Source organism: Rhea pennata, chromosome 20, assembly GCF_028389875.1.
Source record: "Rhea pennata isolate bPtePen1 chromosome 20, bPtePen1.pri, whole genome shotgun sequence".
NCBI lineage: Eukaryota > Metazoa > Chordata > Aves > Rheiformes > Rheidae > Rhea > Rhea pennata.
This window is the reverse complement of record NC_084682.1, coordinates 7139328-7158895: the sequence shown is the minus strand read 5'-3', so window position 1 is coordinate 7158895 and position 19568 is coordinate 7139328. Positions and strand designations below refer to the sequence as shown.

At 43.8% G+C, this 19568-nt stretch overlaps 1 protein-coding gene across 4 annotated transcripts; it reads right to left on the bottom strand.

The window, feature by feature from the left end:
• Positions 1 to 328: 328 nt before the first annotated feature.
• LIG3 (DNA ligase 3) lies at positions 329 to 16819 on the bottom strand. Of its 4 annotated transcripts, none has more exons than XM_062592675.1 (21): positions 16767 to 16819; positions 15713 to 16279; positions 15100 to 15243; positions 13307 to 13504; positions 12716 to 12867; positions 11621 to 11787; positions 10892 to 10969; positions 10605 to 10773; positions 9799 to 9954; positions 9181 to 9312; positions 8366 to 8445; positions 7792 to 7879; positions 7059 to 7136; positions 6512 to 6635; positions 5976 to 6118; positions 5113 to 5187; positions 4369 to 4515; positions 3099 to 3273; positions 2071 to 2162; positions 1081 to 1279; positions 329 to 516 (listed from the first exon to the last, which is right to left on the bottom strand). In XM_062592675.1, the coding sequence occupies exons 2-21, from the start codon at positions 16257 to 16259 to the stop codon at positions 383 to 385; spliced, it is 3078 nt and encodes a 1025-aa protein (XP_062448659.1). In that variant the 5' UTR covers positions 16260 to 16279; positions 16767 to 16819; the 3' UTR covers positions 329 to 382. The 4 variants fall into 4 exon arrangements, with proteins under 4 accessions (XP_062448659.1, XP_062448660.1, XP_062448662.1 ...); XM_062592676.1 differs by lacking the exon at positions 16767 to 16819 and adding an exon at positions 16729 to 16749; XM_062592678.1 differs by lacking the exon at positions 329 to 516 and having other exon boundaries at positions 707 to 1279.
• Positions 16820 to 19568: the final 2749 nt, after the last annotated feature.

Below are 19568 nucleotides of genomic sequence, written 5' to 3'. Positions count from 1 at the left end.
CTGATATTTTAACAGTACAGTCTTTGTGAAGATTACAAATGAAGAACTGACAAAGGCAGCAACACACTCACTCCTCTGGAAACTAAGGAAACACAGTAAATTGGTTAACTCACTTTTACTTTTGTAATGCACACATGCACTCTGAGTCTAAGCCAGTTAATTAGCAAATGCACATCTTCATATGCAAAATAGTTAGGTGTTAGAGATACAGGTTTAATTTGTCTTACTCTCCTTATTTTATTAATATTCAAGTACTTGAATAGCTATTTAAATAGCTTCATCAGATCAGCAGATGTCCCAAGCATCCTAAAAGATTCAGACACTGGAGTTCCTTCCTCAGCTTTTACTCCTTGAAACATGAATAGCAAAACTTAAGTGCAACTTATTCCAGAAAACAAACACTCCAAGCAGATGCTTGGCTCATGCTCCAGTAGTTGCTGCAAGAGAAGCTTATTTGGTGCCCTGGTTTTAACATGAAACCTATGCAGAGGTTGTAAACCGTTACTGGATGCAGATCTGTGCTGAATGTCAAGGACAGACAAAGAGAAAAAAAGAAACGAGATGAAGGACACAACATATATGCCTTTGTGAGAACTATACAGTACAATAAGATTATCCTAGCACTACAGTTAACATAGTTTCAAATATTTGAGGATCTGTTTCCTGTCCTGACAGAGAATAACCTTTGGAAAATAAGTCCTGACAGTAAAGGAGAAGCTGCTTCAGTTTTATTTCTTTATTTACAAAAATAGCCAAACTTTAAAAACCCAGGAGATTAAAACCAGCACCTAGATAAGTGCATTGGTCTACATTATGGGCAGAAACATGGATTCAGCAGTGACAGCCTTCAGAGAGTTGTTAATGAATTCCATATGGCTGCTATGACTACTACCTCTGAGGTACTTGGGCATTTTATTTCTATCTATCTGCATTCCCACAGAGGAATCTCCCACCATTTCTTCCCTACCTACCTAGTTCTCTGCTGTTCCCTTCAGAGAGTTCCTGAAGTATTGCAGTCTTGAGATCAGCCAGTTGCCCCATGCTGTTAGCATGGAGCTACCAGTCTCCGTTTCCGGATACATTCCCAGATCCAGTTGGGGGAGACGCGTGTAGCACCAGGATTCTCATCAGTGTCCCCTATAACGTGTGTTGCTGAGGCTGTGTCGAACTCTTGCACAAGATCCCCATCATATGCTATGAAGTACCGCCGGATTTTGCTGAAGTCCTTCACAGTGGGTGGCAGGTACAACTTCACACCAGTGAATATGTCCAGCAGTGTCTGCATATTGTGGAAGAGGATGAAACAAAGGTCAGGAAAAGACTGGATTGGTTTGGAAATTACACTAAGAAGTGAGTTCTTTGAGGCATGAACAAGCCCCTTCACAGTTCCCAAGGATATCATTTTAATTCCTTGTCCAATATCTGTAAATTGCTGTTTGGACCTTCATTAAATCGTATACAAGAGCAACTCCTGCAGAATTCCTGTGAAAGCCAGGTGCTACAGGTGGACAGTGCCTCCTTAGCTAAGGGGAATTATTACCCCATTAGCAGCCCTGCAAGGGCTGCCTTCAGTGATGATGCTGATGTGGTCAGGTAAACATGCTCTTGCTGTTTACATCAGAATAGCCGCTCTGGACTTCTCAGAAAATTACAGCTCAGTGATTCTTCATCCACTCCTCAGTTTGCTACACACTGAGCTAGAAAGAACAGTTCTGTCCTTTTGCAGCTCCTGTTCCTTCTGTATGCAGCACTGAGCAAGAGTAGCCACATGGCAATCACAGTACATTACCTTGTAGTGCAGGACATAATCGGTGAGTGAATAGAAGCAGCACTGGCCTTCAGCACAACAAACCTAGTTATGTCAAATCTGCAGCTAGGGAAGAAGTCTGCAACATCTGCTTCTTCTGTAACAGGGCTTGTTGCTGCTATTTCTACCTTTGCATTTCATTTTAATTTAGGATGCAGCTATGAAAAGACTACAAAGCTTTCCACATGGAAGGCAAAAGTGAACAGACAACTGAAACAGCCTCAGCTTCCCCTAACCCCAAAGTGACTGCTGCCCAGCGGTACCTTCTTTCCATTGTCATCCATCTCAGATGCTTTTCGCTTCTCTCCTCGTTTCTCTTCTAATTTCAGAGGGGATGCAATGACTGCTTTGTTGCCTGAAAAGAGACAGTTTTCTCATTGATCTCTTTGCTGAAATACTGGTTGTGTAGTCCAGTCTGGGGAGAAGAGGGAAGGGAGTGTAAAAGGGGGAAAGGCTCCCCCAACCCCCTCATATTTTCTGGGTAATCAGTGAATTAGAAATTAGCTTGTAAGATGAACATTTTCTACCACGAATGTCCCTGGGCATCTTCCTGCCCTGATCTCCAGAAGGGTGTGTTCTCGTTCAAATTTTTTCTCCTTGCTGTCAATACACTTGCCTTTCCAATACTGGTTAGAGATCTGCCACAAATTATTCCCTAGTGACAAAGTGCTGGTGAGGCAAACTCATCCACAGCACTGCAATTTACTACTTGGAAATCTTCTTCAGGATCTCTAATACATACATGAATTTCATCCAGATGATAGGCATTTTTGGCCATGAACCAGTATTTAATTTTAACTGAAGGGCATTAAATGTGCAGGAATAGGAGCGGCAAGTTTGCTGTCCAGACCAGTCTTACAAATTCTGTTAATGAGACTGATCTATTAAGATGGAAAAGAACAATTAGAATCTGAGAGTTATGCCAAAGTAATTCTGGTACTAACTATGCCTAGCAGAGTCACAGTTATCTATCCTAGGCAGCATAATCTCAGGGAGTCCTTATTATCTAAAGGAGTTGCCTAAACACTGACCTGAACAGCATCATCAATCCCATTACCATCTTTTTTTGATTCCAGCATGCCTCAGAACTGTGGCTATTCAGTCTGTGCTGTGAATAACACAGTCCAAACTAAGTCTCTACAGAGCTTTGCCCATGTACTAACCTTGATGTACATCTATAAGCTTCATGGGATCTTCAAGCATCTGACAAAAGGCAAAGATCCAAAGCCAGCCTGTCCCAAAACCACAGAATCTACCCTGAGTTTCCCCTCCCTGGAAAGCACCATCTTACCTTCTGGCCTCTTAGCTTTTGCAGGTGACTTGCTTGGGGGAGTTTTTATAGTCTTGTGTGGTGTGGAAGACCTGGAGTTTCCCTCATTCTCTCCACTGCTGCCAGCTGTGGACTCCTCCTCTTCTCCAGCAACAACACTGAACTCAGCCTTTTCTTTGGAGAGTTGGTACAGCTCCTACACCACCAGAAACAAAGCATTGCCTTTTAGCCACAGTGAAACCTCTGATACTAGACACGAGCTGTAATGCATGTACTGCTTTTGTTTTCTTTCTGAAGTGTTTGCTCACACACTTTTTTTTTTAATTCCTGCACCTTTTGTAGTTGTTTTTTTTTTTTTTTTTTGGTCACCCACATTCAATCTCTCAGTATTCCACCCAGCTATTTGATATTAAGGGAACCTACATGGGGAGGTACCAAAGCTGTATTTACACCACCTACTACAGAACAAATCAGACTAACTCTTCACAGCCTGGCTCCCTATACAAAAAAAAATGGACAATATCCATTGCTTGCTCCTAGAACAGTCTGTCTGAAGAGGGCATTTACCTTTCTCTCCCCTACCTGCGTAGGGAGCCAGAATAACTGCTGGACAGTAGGTGGGCTGAATCACTCCTTGCTTCGATGGCGTAACAAGCCCTTATATCTGCTGTCAGTATCCCTGGAGGCAGCATGCAGACAGCCTAAATAACAGTAACTAGACTGAGAACAGAGCTCATCAACAGCTGACTTACTGCTGGGGATGGCAACAAGCCAACTGGTTTCTATCAGTCAAGGAGGCGGAGAAGCTGTGTGGGGTAGGTGCAGCCCCAGGGATCCTGGCAGAATGCCACCTGGCCCTGGTGTCATGGACTTGGGCCAGACTGCCCTTAGTCACTTCCCAGATGCCTCCCCCAATCCCAGCAATTAATGGGAGACATAATGACCATAAACATTTAGAGAATAAAAGGTCACCTCTTTCAGGAAGGAAATTCCTCGCCGTAAGGCTGTTACAAGTGCTGATACAACTAGCTACCAGCAGAGACTTTCCTGAAAGCGCACAACAGCTCAAAAGACTCAAGGAGCCCCAGTAAAGAATAAGATTCTCATCACAATAGCCCAGCATGCAGCCTGAGCCTGCAATAAGTGAAAATGTAACGTGCCATCCTAGATACTAGTCAGCAGGTGTCTTCACTATGTACCTGCTATAAAAATCTTTAATTTTTAAAGATTAACCATTGTCACAACTTACTCTCAAGCATGTTGCAGACATAAGTATACAACATTAAATCACCTTAAGCTGTGGAAGATTGGTGGCTGTCTTCCAGTCTTTGTCATCTCGAATGCGGGTGCAGCGAGGGAAGCGAATAGAGATCCCATCTGCAGTGTGGGCTTCTGCTTTGGAGAATTCAGCCCCTGTGATCTCCCACACTGGGGCTTTCTAAACATGGTATTGAAAGAAATCATATGCCATATTTCTGTGTTCTCTCGAGAACAAACTTAACACATCTGTGTCCCTTCTATGACAAATGCCCCAACGCCGAAAGAGTTCGGTATACACAAACTGCTCTTCTGATGGCCTTATTTAGAAACACTCCTCTATTTTCAGCACATCAGAGATCCCAAGCTACTACATATTGCCAATTTCTAAATAACATTTTTACTCACAGATACAGAAGGCACAAAATATACTGCTAAACTTAATAAAACAAAGATAGCAGCCTTTTGTTTACAGTTGTATTTTAGCTGTTTAAGTCAGATTTTTCTCATGTCTCAAATTTAAAACAAGTTAACTTTTGGAAGAGATTTAATGCACAAAAACATTTCCCAGAAGTGCTGCAGGTACGATTTTTTTCTTTTTAAAGGAAGCTCTTAGCCTCAAAATGCACATTCAAGATTCAGAGGTAGAGATCTGTGATATCCTGTTCCAAACATGAAGACTAGTCTTGTAGCACAGACAATTTGTACTCTTATGAAAAGGGTAGTAGATTGCTATTATCAGAGCTGGAAAGTTCAGTCATTTTGCGAAAACACTTACCTTTGGGTCTGGGACAATGAAGTCAGGGTAGTAGATTTTGTTAATTTTTAGCCAGCTTGGAATTTTACTAGGATCCTAATAATTAAGAGCAAAAAAACAAGTTATAACACTTACGACCATATATGATCCTATTCCTAGGGAAGAGATTGCTGCAAAATTATTCCAGTAGCAGATTAACATGTGTGTACTTGATCTGCTTTGTATTGATAGAACTTGCTTTAACCTACTGCGCAAGGTGCACTGATCTGCAGCAACTTCTCCTGTCTAGTCTGGCAAAAATTTTTAGTAACACAGCTCAATTACTGTCATTCCGTATGTTGAAACAATAACCATGTAACTCCAATTGTAATTCATTCATATAAAATTACACATTTTAAGAGTCCGTAATCTTTCTACAAATGGCTTCAAGAATAGCAAGTAAATATTACATTTAAACTCCTTTTTTTTACAGGTCAGGTCCTGAAAAATGAATTTCCACATCTAAATAAGCCATTCATGAAAAAGTCTTAAATCCAAGATTTCAGGTTATCTAGCTACAAAGCAATAGTCTGACTTTAGGATTTCTCACCCACAGCCCCATCTAGTGACTGCCTTCACCAACTGTAACATGCCAAAACACTGGCATTTGCTGTTTTCCCTATGAAACTTCGTCTAAGCAGGAATTGAATAATGCCTGGCTTCCCACTCAGTGTGGAAACAAATCTCAGGCAGTGCCTCATCTTTAGGAACTAGTTGCACCTACAGCTCAGTTCTGTCACAGAGGACATGTCTAATGAAAGAAGGTTCTTCACAGCAGTTTATCTGTTTACCAAGCCCTTTGCTAAGCACTCCTTTGACCAGCCTCATGCTACAGCCCATCGCACCTTGCTGATCTTCACCATATCCAGCTCTGTTTGCAGGCGAGCCAAGGTGGCATCATCATGGCCACCGGCACACTTGGTCACAGTGCACCACTTCTCACTCTTGGGATCATAGCAACCCATGAGGAAGATGGACATCATCCCACCTGGAAGAGAGGATAGCAGAATGGTTGGCATCTTCTACAGGACAAGCCACAGCTTCTCACAAAAACACAGTAATGAGCTAAAACCTTTATCCATCTTTGGAAGTCAAAGGACCTCAGGTTTGTAATGGCTTCACAGCATCATCTCCCATACAAAAGCTGAACAATTAGCCTCTACACTGTAGAAGAGACCAACCCAAGACCTAATGCTTCACTGTGCAAATTGACCCACAGTAAACTCAGGCAGCTTGCAGCAGCCTAGCATGTAGCAGACAGTCACTGTGAGAGCCAGTCTCATTCTGGTAGGAAAGCAAATGCTACAGGAGCTCTGGAACAGAAAAAAGCTTGAGATTTTTTCTGAAGAACTGATAGATCTCTGTAACTCCAGACACTCACCTTTACTGCCCTGTCCATAAAAAGCTCCCAGTACCACCAGGTCTGCTGTATCAGCCATTGCACCCTCATTTAGGTAGTCCTTTTTCACTTTCAACCAATGCCGTTTTCCTGGCTCATAATTACCCTGTGCAAAAGCAAGCAAAAACCTCGTCAGAAAGGAGATCATTTGGTGGACTGCCTTTTCCCGAATAGTCCTTGGTTTTGTTGAGCTTTGCAGTATATGAGCACAGCAGTGCTCAGATATAAGGAGTAACTTGGTTTGGATGTCAGCATCTACAAGAGTACAGAGATACCTCAAGGATGCTCAGCCTTCTGCGTTTCATCCACAGGCTTCAGAGCACTTCGTGGAAGCAATGAAGGCACTAAGCAATTGTTTTCAAAGAAAACAATTGCATATCCCTCCCTTCCAGACATTGCTCAAAAGCTCTTAAAGCAGTTAAGAGCTGAATTCAAACTCAGAATAGATTACATAGTTCAGTATTAAATACAGAGCAGTCTGTTGTTACTTTCTTTTGCCCAGCATACAGCAGAATGAATGGGAACCTGCCTTTGTATCTTTCAACACCAGTCCTTCCAGTCCCTCACGGATAACTCGGGTGATCATATCTGCCAGATCTGAAGCTTTCTGGAAAGGAAAAGGATTGTGGTAAGCTTAAGCCTATAAAAGGGGCTGTGCTCTTGGGGCTTTCCATTTGGAGCAGTAAGGCAGAACAAAGGAACGGCTGGTTACTTAAAAAACCCCTACAAATAAATAAATAAAAAAAAAAAAAAAAAACAAAAAAAAAAACAACTCATCTCTGAGATAGCCACACCGGTTTCATGCCCTAAGTATATCCCAGATGCACCAGGAAGATTTTCTTAACCGCAGCGTCAATCAAGACTACCTGCTTACTTCCCTATCCAACGGACTTGAGACCTATGTTTTCTTCATTCCTAGACAATTTCTCTGCCCCAAATATCCAAACATTATCCAACAAAATCGAGGTGCTCCAAAAAATACTAGTAATGGGGGGGAGGGGGAAGGACGTAGGGTTTGTGCATAACAAATCAAAGCAGAAATTGAGCATGCTACTGTCTAAAAGGCATCTTTATTGATCAGGATATATCTACACTAAAAAAAAAAAAAAAAAAAAAAAAAAAAAAAAAAGGAGGACTGTGTATCACTGAAAGTTGCCAGTTTGGGTACTGGAAGCAGTCTAGCTTTCTTCAATCTTACTTCAGTTTTCTCTAATAACCCAGAGTATTACCATGTATGCTATTTTATTTAACGCTGAACTCACTGTGACGTGCTTCATCTCCGAGAAGAGGATTCGGTTAGGAATTTCAACCATATTATCATGGAGAAACTTACGACGTTCACACAGGGGCCTAGAGCAGAGTACAGATAATTAAGGACACACAACCAATTCCAACATGATGTACCAGTCATGTGCATAACACCAAAGAAAAGCTCTTTAAATAACTTTATCTTACAGATAAATCAGAGTTCCAGAAAGGATAATCAATTCTTTATCAGTCCTCCAGAAAATAAGTTATAAAACAGAAATTTTACATTCAGCGTGTATTTTGTGTCAGAGAACACAGGATGAGCTTTATACTGGACCATGCTGAATTCAATTGAATGCAGTTGCTCCTGCTGTTTTGAAACTGCAGAGCAAAGTGGGACTCCATAGTGATGTCTTCATTTATGGCTTTATCAGAACAAGGATCCTCCTATGACATCTTAATTTTACAGAGGTAAATGGCAAGTAATAACTGTCAACATGAACTGCTCCCTCCGCAGTGGTAGTGTATTCCAGCAAGTTCCGCTGGAAAACCTGTCAGACCGTTCTCACACTAATGAGACACACATACCTGTCCATCAGGCTGACATCGTTGAAATAGATGCAGTCAAACACAAACAAGCAAACATTGGCATCTTGGAAAGCAGCTTTCTGTAAAACAATTAGTATCAATTAAAAGAAATCTGCAGTAGTAACAAGCAGCAACCTGGAGGTATAGAAAAATAATGGAAACAAAAGGATGTATTTTTATCCCCATAATCTGTTAGTGATAAGAAGCTTACACTCCTTATGCCTTCTACAAAGCTTAAGTGTTCTCAGAAATAAAATTTAGAGTGTGTCAAAGCACAAACTAAGAAAATAAAACATGTTAATTTCCTAGTGGCAGGGTAATAACACTACAAATATTAACGACTTCAGGCAACCTAAAATCTATCACTACTGCTGCAATGAGAAACCAATAAGCATTCCAGAGACTTCAGATTAATGGCTCCTTTAAGTTAAAGCACTTACAATTTAATTTTCAATTTATTGTCCTCATTCTCACCACTATTTAATCTAGACATAGTCATTACATAACACTCATATGGACTAAATTCATATCTGTATCATTCTTGTCTTTTTGTTTGCCAGTGTTACAAGCAACTATAAACAATGACAGAATTGCAAGATTTTCCAAGGGCTTTTTAATATTTATTTTGAGCTCAATTTTTCCCAGTAACCTGCTGATGATTGGTTAATATCAAAGTAATTGTATTAGAACAGTGCTTTTTCATTTATATCAATCTTCTGAGGGACCAGACATCTTTTATTAGCCTGTTGTAACACGCTAAAGCATTTAAGAGTGTTCAAGAGCTACAAAGGATTTTTTTTTTTTTTTTTTTTTACCTTGTGCACACCAAGAGTCCCAAAAGGAAGCGGTTTGCCAGTTTTGTTATCAATCAGAAGAACTTCGGAATCCAAGATCATACTGTGCCCACCAGGGAAGGCCTGGGGGATGAAGTCCTTAAAATGGGCTACCTTGGAGGAAAAAAAAGGACAGCAACAAATACAAAATGCCCACTGGCTGAAGAGACAGACTCACTCCAATGCTCATGTTTTCTCCAGGAGTGTTTCCAAGCCACATTTAGGCATATCTGCACTGGCTTTATTTTCCAGTATGGCACAGATGGTTAGCATTGGCTATAAAAGGAAAAATGAGACCTGAACAAATATAACCAAGTCACCTAACTGGCGTGACGCCAACCCAAATGCAGTGCATAAAGAAGACTGAAAAGCAAGTAAGTTAACTGTAGTCTCAAGCCCTTTAAGGCAGTCAAAACTGACTGATTACAGTTCCATTAAATGTTGCTTTTCCAGATTCACTTGAGTATCTGGACAAGTCAGGCAAAAAGCCTAAAACAGAAGGTATCCTGCTGCCTATAGAAACTGATGTGAAATTCACTCATGTTTACAGAGGAGGAAGGTAACAGCTGGCAGCAGAAGAGACATTTTATATGTGCTTACTTTGTGAGGGAGGACAGGTTTGAGGCTTCGGCTGAAGTAGCTGAAATGATCTCCATTTTTATGTACCTGCACCCGCTCCCCATCATATTTGATCTCTGCATACATCCCATTTGGGCATTTCTTCATAGCATACTCAATTGACTTGCAGGCTTCAGCCTTAGAAAAGTAGAGAGAAAAGTTCCATAAAAGATTCATTTATTTAAAAATAAAGCTTCTATTCAATTTTGTGAATGAACAGCCAATTCCTTTTTAGATCTGTGAAGGATCTCTGATATCCATCCAAGTTTTCCTTTTCTTAGTTCAGTCATTTACTTAGAATCATCTTAACCTGCCCAAATAATTCAAGCTTTTCACTATTTATCTCTTCCAAAGGAAGAGTACTGTGTAAGTACTGTGCCTTTTCTAGGAGTGCACTTAGACCAGAAGTAAATATTAACTCTGATTTGTTCAAATAGAAGACCACCTTATTTGAATCACTAATCCAGCAAATCTCTTAAACCATTTTCACAGAAATGAACACTTCTGTGATAACAGCATGCAGAAAAATATAAGAAAGTCACTTCTAGACTGAAAGCAAGTTGACATTTTAGCTTGTGCAGTGTCATTAAAGCAGCAAGTACACAGTACACCAAATACTTGTCTCTTGGTAGAAAATATTTTATAAAATGGCACAGTCTACTGGCTCATACTGGACATTATCACTTATCTGCCTACTGATTCATAAAGGTCAGGCTCTCTGGCAGTGGATATGAGAATTCCGTCTCTCCCCCCAGTGTAGGTTGGCTTCCCTGCAGTGGTAACATTACCAGCATGGGCTGAACGGGAGTCATCAGAGAGGCCTGCACACTGAGGGTTCGCTTCAGACCTGGCATCTTCTCAGCCTCCTGTTGGTTCTTCAGGACTCGCTCTACCACATCCTGAAGATTGCGTGAGGCTTTGAATGCCTCATAGGCATTTGGATCCAAAGCATCCAGCCTTTAAACAAATTGAGGACAGCAAGGAAAAACATACATCAATCTCAGCTTTGCTGCACATGGATTAATAGGCTAGTGCCCGCTTCTCGTATTATCTCATAATAAAAGGTGGGACTTACACATGCTTTGCACCAGCATTCATTTTCAAGTCATGCTTGATAAGCCTGATGATGCATTTCAGGTCGTTGCCTGTACACCTGAGGTGTGAGAGAGGATTCAGAGACAAGACACTTACCTGGACTACTTCCCAGTTGAAAAAGTAAACTGATCCAGGCCTCTGTAATAATAATAGGTCCTCCCATTTGGTAAAGGTTAAATTCAAATTTGAAGATTTTTCACTTGTGACATCTCAGAAGCACAAGAGAATATCAAAAAGGCTTTTAGCATCTTTGAATGACAGTATCAGTTCTGCTCTTGTATTAAGATACTTTGCAAAATTCAGTTATTAATCCACCAAGAGTAGATTATAGTAACATCCTTGGCCTCAGATCAACACAAACTGAGCCAGACCAAGAATCTTGGAGATGTCTAAATGGCACAAAGGCTTTTCCCAATATATCTAGGAACACCAATCTAACTAACAGCTAAGTACTGCTACAGCAGTTTTGTTTAGTACTAATTACTGTCTTAATAGAAAAGAATGAAATTCTCTGTGGCATGAACAAGAGCCATACAGGTTCTCTATACTGTTCAGAAGTCAAAGAGTCTTCACAGAGCCATTGATAGCTGTGTACTGGTGTAAAGGTCAGTCTCTTGGCTTGTATTACCGCTTTTCATCTATTCCAGCTTATGATATTTAGAAAATCACTCCTAGTTTTAGAGAGCACCTCTAAATGCTGATCACTTACCTGCGAGTGATATCTTGCAGCACACTTTGCTGGTCATCCTCCTTTGTAAGCTTTGATAGCTGGATTAGGAACTCATCTACCTCTTGGATGGTCAGGAGACTTTTGGCAGCTGGAGGACAGGACTTGCTCTGTTCAAAGAAGAGGCGTATGGTCTCGGAAACATCTCCCTGTCTCCAAAAGACAAAACGAGGGCGCAGGTCAGAGCTATGGCTGAGAATGAGCAAGACACATACCACTGGAGATTCAGCATGTTTCCAGTTAGTAGGAGAGAGCAGAGGAGTCCAGTAAGTAGGAGAGGAGTGATTCCATCAAGGCATCACTGCCAAACATTAGGAAAAAGCTGCCATGACACAGGGTACATCTTTTCAGGTGTTCCATTTGTGAAAAGCTATATAAGAGTACCAGTATCATCTCACTGAGTTTACTTTCACTGCTGTGGTATTTCCTCAAGATAAATCCAGTTCTTGTCAACTCCAGGAACTGCAAACAGTCTAGTGATGTCACGAGACGGTGGTATGCACCAAGACAAAAGTGATGCAATTAGCTCCGTTAGCTAATTAACCCATTTTCTCCATCTTGCAATGGATCAGAAATGTGCACAGTCAATTATCAACTCATAGGCACAGGAATTAAATACACACATGTGAGCACTTGCAATCACGAGTCTAGCTTAACTGCTTGAGCCAACTTAAGCTCACAGGAACAGATCTGTTAAATGAATTATAATTTTTCATAAATGATGCTACAAAAGGTAATATAAATCAGTTAAATAGGAATACACTAGACAGCAGTGTGAAAAAGCAGGTGCAACTGAACTTTCCAAAATCCTCATGTCTGATCTATGCATTTTGACATTTTAGTCTCGTTTTCTAAAGTTTTGCAGGTGATTCACATCTTGCTTTCCATTCAGACATCGTTTTCTAAAGATTCCAGATGGCAAAAGCTCCAAGAGAACCGCCAAAGAGAAAAGCAAGATTCACCAGCTCCCATTATAACAACCAACCTAACAATCCTTCAAACGGGGAAAAAAAATGTAGAATTTCCATACCAAGAGATTGAATATCAAAAATTGAGAGAACTGCTGCCCCCACTCACCTGTTCCAGGTCCCGGACCATTTCCTCTTGGCTGCAGTTAAAAATCCTACTAAATAGCTTTACAATCTGCTTGTCATTCAAGTTGTAAACAATTTTAATGACACCTGGTAACAGCAGTTTAATGGTCAGGTATACGTCACCACGAAAACCATCTGGAAAAAAAGCACACATCATTAGAAACTGTCACAATTTATTTTCATCTACAGGCTCTGGATGTTTGTGCTCATAAGCATGATTTGATGAAAAAAAAAGACACACAGCTGGGGCTTCCACATTCCACCATGCTGTTCTATTTTACATGAAAGGACATTTCTCTGGGGAAACATCCACAGCTGCCCTCCAAATCTGATCTTGGCACTCAGTTTGGCAGCACCTACATTCTCCACGGTCCCAGCATGAGACATTTTTATCTGAATTGGTTATTTAAATAGCAGTTCACTTTGTAAAGTCTCCATCAGTTCACAAATCATAGCATGCAACTTGGACTACACTGCAGTCAGATTTTAATTCACTCTTGCTTTTGAAATAATACTTTGATACTGATTTTGTGAGGGCTTTCACATGCGGAAAAGTATCAGGCAAGAATCATACCTCCTCCAGTTCCCTTCTGCAGGAAGTCCTGGATGATCTGTGTTTTCACATTATAACTAGGCTTGTCAGCAACCATGGCACAGAGTTTCCTGAACTCTCGCAGCAAGCAGTCTTTGTGCTTTGGATCACATTTTTTTGCAGACAGGCTAGACTTGTGGGAAGAGTTTGCAGAGACATCTTCCAAATTCTTTGGCTTAGCTGCATGAAAGACATACCAACTAGCTTTTTAACACGGATGAAATGGTGCAGACTTTGAAAATGAGAACACCTCCATTTGGCAAGCTGGAAACAACAATCCCAGCATGCTGGCAAAACTTCAGAACTGAATAATGATACGTGCTACACAAAAATCTGTGACTTAATTACTGAAAAAAGAAAATCTAACGTTTTTCATTAGTTTTGCTCTTCACAATACACCAGAATTTTCTAGATCTTAATTCTAACAGATGAATATGGTTAAACCTTGGTGAAAAGGAATTCTGCTGGCAGATGCTTCTGTTATTTCTACTCTAAAGGCCTTTTCCCTTCACATGTTTTCCTAATATCATTGCTAAAACGGGGAAAAATCCGGAGAGGAACTCGCTTAAGCCTTTGTTCATATCTGTCCAACAAAGCCCCAAAGACAGCTGCTCCCACTACCAAGACACAGCTTGTCTTAACCATCTCTAAAAGGTGCAGACATCTGCCAGGACTGGTCTCAGAGGTCTGCACTGTTTCTGACTAACTTTGTTCGGAAAGATCTTTGAAAACTCCTGTACCTGATCTCTTTTTTTTTTTTTTTGGGGGGGGGGAGGGAGTTTGTTTGCTTGTTTTTGTGTCTCCCCCCCCGCCCCCCGAGTTGCTTAGTCTCTTGAAAGTAACTCAACAGGCATCAAAAAAATCTTATATTGGGAGATAAGTCAGTTGAACAAATGATGCTTCATTCTCTGGCCTTTGCAATATAATTCTGAGCATCTCAAAGTAATCATAGGTTGTTTTCTATGGACAAACTAATAGCTGTAATTTTCTTAGTTAACATTTTTAACTACCAAGGCAAAGCAGAACCATGCCCAGCATACTATACTGTTTCACAAGTCACAGAAAAAAATAGATTGGAAGGGATCTCCAAAGGTCTCTAGCCCAAACTCCTGCTCAAAAGATGGCTAACTTAATAGTCAATGAAGGTTCTCAGGGTCTTACATAGTATAGTAAAATTGTGTGTGTTAACTGCATTAAGAATGAAATCTCTATGGTTTTGGTAGAGAATGCTTATTTTAATAAGTGTCATTAAGTATTTTTCTGATCCCAGAGGTGCCACCTGATTTCTTGCAGCCTTTTAGCAGAAAAGGACGCATGGTATCTTTCAGAGAACCAGCAAGGTGCACAAAATAAGCAATCATAAAGCAACTGGGTCCATCAGCAATGGAGATAGGGCTAGTTTTCTATAACTTAATATCCCTCATAACAGTAGCTCTTCTGTGCAGCTCCCCACCATCACCTCTGCCCATAACACTCTCCAGTACCCATCCATAGTCTCGTCTTTTTGTCTGTGTGTGGGCCAACATGTGCTCTGGCTGGTCCAGAGCTACATGTCTCCTGACTGGCCTGCTGCTTCTTAGGACAAGGTACCAAGGAATAACCATTCGTCCTTCTATGAACATATATATATAAATGTATTTAAAAATACTTCAGTTAAAAAAAAACCACCCTTTATAAATTAAAAAACCTATTATCTGAGTCAAATTAAAACATCTCTGATGCTAAAATCAGAAAAGAAGTTAAGGATTTCCCAGAATCTGTTTAATAACCCCTACCTGTGAAGCCAGAGAACTTCTTTGGTGATGGATTGACAGTACCTAACAGATCTTTCTTGGGACTGGTTATTTGTCCAGTTGCAGAGATCTTAGCCTGGACTGTTGCTTTTTTCTTCGGCGTACTTGCAGCCTTGGAATTAGCTTCTGTAAAACAGCAGGAGTTCAAAACAGCAGTAAGAGACAATCAACAACATATTCAACATATAACATAATGTATTTTGCAACAAGCAAGTCTTAAAACAACTGGAGATTGGGGAAAAAAAATGAAGGAACATTTTTCAAATAGCAAAAGTTAAAAGGTTACATAATTTGCTAAAGTTCATGAAAAAAGATGAAACAGAAAACAGCTAATGCTTCTTAGTAGGATTCATCTGAACCTTACAAGTCTACATATGGCTTAAATCACCTAGACCTCCTCCATAATCAGTTGCAAGAAATGAATTAAGTGACTGTTTCTCTTTACTATAGGGCTGAGACAGAGATTTGATCACTCCCCACCTTTTTATCAATTCATATTAATACTTCAGTGAGGATTTCAAGAGAAATACATGGCTGTCAGTGTCATACCCTGTGGCCCAGAAAAAAGCAGCCCAGGTCCCTCCTTGTGTCTCACCTGAGATATGCTTGTTGATTAATTCTTTCTCATCATCTTGCAGCTCTTCCCACCCTTCCAAATCTGTGATGTCTTCAATTTTCTTGGTGGTAGCCCGGGCCTTCTCTAGCTTCTCAAACATGCACTTCACATGGTACCACTCCTTCATGTCCCCACCAGACTCCGTGAAAGGATTGGGAACAATCTTCCCAATACGCACCATCCCCTTCACAATCTTCTCCTTGCACTTCTTGCAGCCTGCTGTGCCACGCTTAGCGTAGTCCACGCAGTACCTCTGCTCTGACATGTCCTCTGCAGCTGTGCAAGCCCGGCGAGGCCAAGCGCGCAAAGGCGGGGGCAAACAGAGACCTCCAGCACCACCACCCCCGCACCAGAGAGACGCGGTCCTCACCAACAGCTGGTACCAGAAGCAGGGGCTGGCTCGGGGGAGGCCAAGGCAGCAAAAGGGGGGTCCTAGCGATGAGGCCCGCACGCGGTGGAGGCAGAGAGCTGTGCTCCTGCTGAGCGCCCAGGCAGCCCGTGCAAGTGTCCTGGTGCCTGTGGGCATCCAGCCTGCTCCGGACTGGGCTGCAAGGGAAGCAGGAGAGAATGAGCCACCACCCAGTAGCCTGCGGGCCAAAGGGGGCCCATGCCTCACGCCCGGCTCTGGGACACGGCAGTGGGGAGAACTCAACATGGGCCCTGCCCCCCCCCCCCACCGATTCCTCCCTTGGGCCCTGACTCTCCCAAGGCCCCACTACGCCTGAGCCTGCCCCACAACTGCTCCTCCATGGGCCTGAACCTGCCTAAACCTGCCCCCCAGCCCCCTCCCCCCCGCCTCCAATCCCCCCCAGACCTGCCCCCCAGCCCCCTCCCCCCGGCCTCCAATCCCCCCTAGACCTGCCCCACAGCCCCTTTCCCCCCTCTTCAGCCTCCAATGCCCCCCAGACCTGCCCCACAGCCCCTTCTCCCCCCCGCGCTTGCCTCAAGGCCCCATCCCCCTCCTCTGCCACGGGCCCAGATCTCCCGCGGCCTACCCCGCGTCCCTGGACGACCCCAGAGGTGAAAGCCTCACCCAGCTCTTCACGGCGCCGCCATTTCACCCTCCCTCAGACCGACGACCCCCCCCCCCCCTTCCTCTTTAGGCGAAAGCCGCCGCCACCGCGGCCCCTTTAAGCTCGTCCCTCCGGGCTTCCGTAGAGTAAGACGCATGCGCCCTACTCCGCGCCCCTCCTCTTCCGCCAGCCCGGACGCGGCGCCAAGGCGTGCGCGTGCATAGCGCGCGGCTGCCGGCGGCAAGCCCCGCCTCCACGGCGCTAACCACGCCCCCCGGGCGGAGCGGCCCCGCCCCCCGCCGGGAGCCAGGCCCCGCCCCCGCAGAGCGCCGCCTCCCCGCTCCCGCTCCCGCTCCCGCTCCCGCCACGCGCTCGCGGAGCGGGCGAGGGCGGCGGCGTGAGGTGCTGCCCCGGCCCGGCCCGGCCGCCGAGGGCGCTGCGCCGCGGCCGCCCCAGCCCCGCGGCGCTGCTCCGTCCCCCGGCCGCCCGACGGCCGCCCTCCGTGGGCGCCATGTTGTGTGCGTGCGCGCGGGGCCTGAGGTGCTGCTCTACCCCCGACCCCCAAAGATGGCGCCGCGTCTCTGCCCGCCCGGAGGTGCTGCTCTGTGCCCGCCCGCCAAAATCAGCCCTTCGAGGGCGCTACGCCGTCTTCGTGGCAGCGCTGAGGTACTGCCCCAACCCCGGCCTCCCAGCCGAGGACGCCGCACCGTCTCTGCACGGGGTCTGAGGCGCTGCCCTGCCCTTGGCCTCCTGAAATCAGCCCCCCAGGAGTGCCGTGCCAGCTTTGTGCAGGGCCTGAGGCACCTCCCTGTCACCGCTGCCCAAAATCAGCCTTCCAAGAGCACCACACGGCCCTTGCGTGGGGCCTGAAGTTCTGCAGTATCGCTCAGCCTCCCAAAACAAGCTCTCCAAGGGTGCAGTGCCATGTTTGCGAGGTGCCTGAGGTGCTGCCGTATCACCTGGCCTCCCCCAAGCAGTGCTGCAAGTGCGTTGTGCTGTGTCTGTGCACTTCGTGAGGTGCTGCGGAACCGCCCTGAAGACAGCCCTGCGTCCCAACACAGGCGGGCGCGTGCCTGCGGTTGGGCTGCCGATGCTCTAGTTGTGGCCGATGTCCGTGTTTCTCCTTGTGCTGTGGTGAAAGTGCTATCTTGTACCAAAAAACTACCAAGGAGGTCAGCGTGGATTCCTGCCTTACTGCAAAAAAAAAAAAAAAAAAAAAAAAAAAAAAACAAAATAACAACAAAAAAAACATTGCACAGGTGGTTGTGGCCTGACTTGCTTTGCTGCAGTGCAGTATGTCTGGGGCTGAGTATGACCCATAGGGTGCAGGATTTGCTTTACTAGGTACATATGCCAGTCCTTTTGCTGCCCTCCAACTAGTTGCAAGGCTGACTGCAGGCAGTCTCCCTCATTTTCTCAGCATACCAGATGCCAGCTATGGCAACCATGCTATTTTCAGTTGTGGATGACTGAAGTGACTCTGTTCTCCTTAGACAATTCAAGTCACAAAGCCAGATGAAGTTCACAAGATACGCATTTCTGATCAATAGGATCTGGCTGTGAAGCAGTCAGTCTTCCCTTTGTCCTCACTTAGGGTATGTCTTCAGGGAATGTTGCAGTACCTTGCTCCTGGACAATGTATTCAATCAGAGGTCTTGGTACAGAAACATGCCTTCCTGTCCCTCACTGTCCAAAAGTGGTGGAAACCCCAAAACAAAAGAAAGAAACAGGCTCCTACAACCAAATCGAAGTGGAGCTTTGAGTCCCAGGAAGGGAATTGTGAAAGGATTCAGAGGATTCAGTATGGACTTCACAACAGCTGTTAGAAGATGCCCAGGCTGCACTGTGCTTTTGTTTTGACACCCAAAACAAAATTATGTATGCATTCAGTACCTAGAGTGGAGGATTGCAGGTATGTGTGCAAGTTTAATGCAATTTTAAAAGTCTTAATAGATCAAGTTACTTTGCAAAAAAAAAAAAAAAAAAAGAAAAAGAAAAGTACCATTGGGAAGTGATTTAGAGAACCAACAGTGACTGGTGCCAGTTTGCACAGCAGTGGCCTCTTGTAGGAGAAAAAAAAAAAAACCCACGAAGAGATGGAGTGGGTACACTATTCAGAGAGAGCTGGCAGGGAACACAGCGCACTGCACTGCATTCGTGGCATCCCCTTTGGTGAGATCTCTCATTCACTGTGTGTTTGAGCCTAGTAAAAGAAATGGAAAGATGGACTCAAGGGCTGACACTGAGACCCTCACTACTGTGTACCATCTGATTTAAGTAAGGCAGCTGCTGAGCAATCTCTCACCAGTAGGATTCGCTTCCCTAATTTTTATTGTCTAAAAGCCAGCAATGTGGTCTAAACTAGGCTCTGTGTGTAATCAACAGAGGAGCCTGCAGAGGCTGGAGTTAGGGTGAAACAAATTGTCCTCTGGCTTTTTTCTGTCTGGAGGGGGTTGAGAAAGCAGTTTGGACAGGTAAGTGATAGGAAGTTTCGACTGGCAGAGGACAGAAGACCTTTGGATATGATCACTAGTCTTAAGTTTTCAACGTGTGCAGTTTCTTCCCCTGAAGTTGCAATGAGCGTTTATTGTTCTTCTGAGTGGAAAAATAGGTTTGCAAGGGAAGCAATTAAAATCATTTGAGATTTTACAGTCTTATTTGAGTAAAGTCCTCCAACTCCCACTTTTGCCAAGATGTACCTTCAAGTAACTGTGAATAGAGCAATATATCCGGTGTGCGTCTCCACAAAACTGCAGGACATTTAGGTGACAGAAAACACAGAGAAAACGAGGAAACAAATCGCTGCAGTTTCTCTAAGGATC